Source organism: Gracilinanus agilis, unplaced genomic scaffold (assembly GCF_016433145.1).
Source record: "Gracilinanus agilis isolate LMUSP501 unplaced genomic scaffold, AgileGrace unplaced_scaffold35667, whole genome shotgun sequence".
NCBI lineage: Eukaryota > Metazoa > Chordata > Mammalia > Didelphimorphia > Didelphidae > Gracilinanus > Gracilinanus agilis.
Genome location: NW_025368764.1, coordinates 1 through 2,380, shown reverse-complemented (window position 1 = coordinate 2,380; position 2,380 = coordinate 1). Strand labels below are relative to the sequence as shown.

Here is a 2,380-nt window from a genome sequence, read left to right as displayed (position 1 = left end):
TTGTTCCTGTTTTGGTGTTGCCCAAACCTGCATTCAGGCATACCAGCGTAGTAGGGAAAGGAATTAGGAATTCTGACCTCACTCACCAACTTGACTCCAAGCAATAGATTTTTTTCCTTCCAAAATCAAAAAATTAAAAAATAGCAAATAGTATTCCAAGACTGCAGAAAAGTCCCAGCCACCTTTGTCAGTGAATTCAGGGGTACAAGAGGTAAAGACAACCAACCACCAAGGCTAGGTACTTCCCTTTATTGTAGATACACTTTGCTACTGATACACAGTTTGTCTTAGGCACTTATTTTCCTCAGGAAGTTGTGTGTGTGCCAGTGGGAGCAGCAGTCTATGTCCCAGCCCTTGGGGCACATTTGCCACAGTGGAGCTGACTCTTTTCCCAGTTCTAGGATGGTGCAGTCTCCAGAGGCCCATTCTGGCCGTTGAGAATGGCGTCTGTGTTTGATTTTGGGCAAAGCCAAGAGAAAGGTTCAGAATAATGCTACAGCAACAGGGATGAAAATAACTGGTGGGAACCCAACCCTTCCAAAGCAAATACTCTGGGTGCCCAGAATGGATCGCTGTGGTCAGGCCCTGGGTGGGGGGCAGCAGAGGGGTTACCTCTGGCTGCTCCTGCCCAGAACTACAGCTGGAGAGAACAGAGGCAGGTGGGATGGCAGAGAAATCCCCCCTACCCCCCTTCCAGGTCCCTTATGTTCCTGAAGGGACATTTTGGGGTTGTAGCCCTCTATCTCTTGCTCTGTGTGCAGGCTAATCAGATAGGGCTCAGCTCTGTCTCCTCCCTCTTCCTTCCTCCCAGGCACAGTGTGGGGTTGGTTGGCTTGATCAAGATTCCAGTGGGGAAGGCAGATGGCAATAGCAACAAAGACAAGAGCTCGTGGGAGTCAGGCATGTTATTGTGGGGAGGGAAGAGGAAAAGTGGAAAGGAATTTGACAAGGAAGGTTCCGTCTCTCAGGGTCAGTTCTGGCTTAGGCTGGAGCCTCCCAGGGTGATAAGGGATGAGGGTAGACAAGGTCACTTTGGAGAGCTAGATAAGGCTTGGCAGGCTGGCTAATCCCTTCCTGGCCCTGGCTCTGCCTGGCAGAAGCCCTGTCTAGAAGCCACATGGATGTCTGATGCTAGTCAGCTAATGTCCCAAGGGAGGCAGTCAGTGGAGGTGGTGAGGGAAAGAGGGAGAGCAAAGACAGAGGTTCCCTTGGACCCTGCCACCGGGGATGGGGAAACGGGGTAGGCTGTATTTTAAATATGAAGTTGGCAACTTTCCTGGAGTATCTGACCAGGGAGTGCTCTGGGAATGAAAGGAGGAGGAGGGGAGTCCCTCCTTCCCAGCATCACCTCCTCTTTAGTACAGAGATGCATGACTTCTTGAGGGGCCCAATCTGCAGATGGGCATCCACACTCTCCAGAAAGAAGGCAGGCTTGAGCCTGTGGGTGAATAGATTGGGGAAGTGACTGTCCAGCCTGCTTTGGAAGGGGGTCAGGGGAGAACCAGGGGACCCACCCCGGCGAGGCTTAGAGGCTCGAAGCTTCTGCAAGAGGCTCACTTTCCCTTCCTTCACAGCATAGAAAGCCAGTGCCCGGTCAGCGTATTCCAGGCAGACCCCCACTGTGGGACAGAAGGAGTGAGGAAGGGTTGCCTCCAGCCCATAAAACCAGACAGAAAAGTTTCGGCCGTTCCACTGCAGGCAGCAGGAGTGGGCATTTCGGCCTAGCCGGCCTCGATCGTAGGGTTCCCGGGGGGAGAAGTCCTCCGCCATGACACCCACGCTGACCCACCCCTCGATGATCTCCACTTCCCAGTAGTAAGTGCCTCGGTCCAGGATGCCCTCTCCCAGCACTTGTTCACAGTGGGTGAAGCGCATGGGAGACTCTGGGTAGCTGATGGGGCACAGAACCCTCTTCACGCCCTTTGTCCCAAAGAGCTGCAGGAACTTATCTGCGGTGTCACTGTCCAGGTCTACGATGAAGGCAACTTCAGAGAGACAGAGGGATGGAGAGAAAGGGAGGGAGACAGCACAGAGCCAGGATCAAGTTTCTCTCTTCCAATATAGCAGGGATTCAATCCCCCGTTCCCATTCACACCCCTCCAAACACACAAGGAACACAGGTCATCTCTACCCAACTCTCTCAACACCTTATGGTGGGCAAGGCTCTACTCAAGACCAGAAACTGAGGTTTGGAGTGATAATACTCCCAGAATTGCTTGTCAGCTCCTGGAGGGGGTACGGAAGAGGGGAGGGAGACAACATGAATGTAACCATGGAAAAGAAATTTTAAATTTTAATATATTTACATTTAATATATTATATATAAATATATAATACATAACATGTTATATAATATATATTCATATATAATGTATTATGT

The 2,380-nt window shown here is 50.9% G+C and overlaps 1 protein-coding gene across 1 annotated transcript; it reads right to left on the bottom strand.

Moving 5' to 3' along the window:
• Positions 1-235: 235 nt before the first annotated feature.
• LOC123254927 (E3 ubiquitin-protein ligase TRIM47-like) lies at positions 236-2,031 on the bottom strand (the record flags this gene model as incomplete). The annotated part of the gene is made up of 1 exon (XM_044683816.1): positions 236-2,031. A coding segment is annotated over one exon (687 nt), but the record flags the coding sequence as incomplete, so codon positions are not given.
• Between the last annotated feature and the right edge of the window lie 349 nt (positions 2,032-2,380).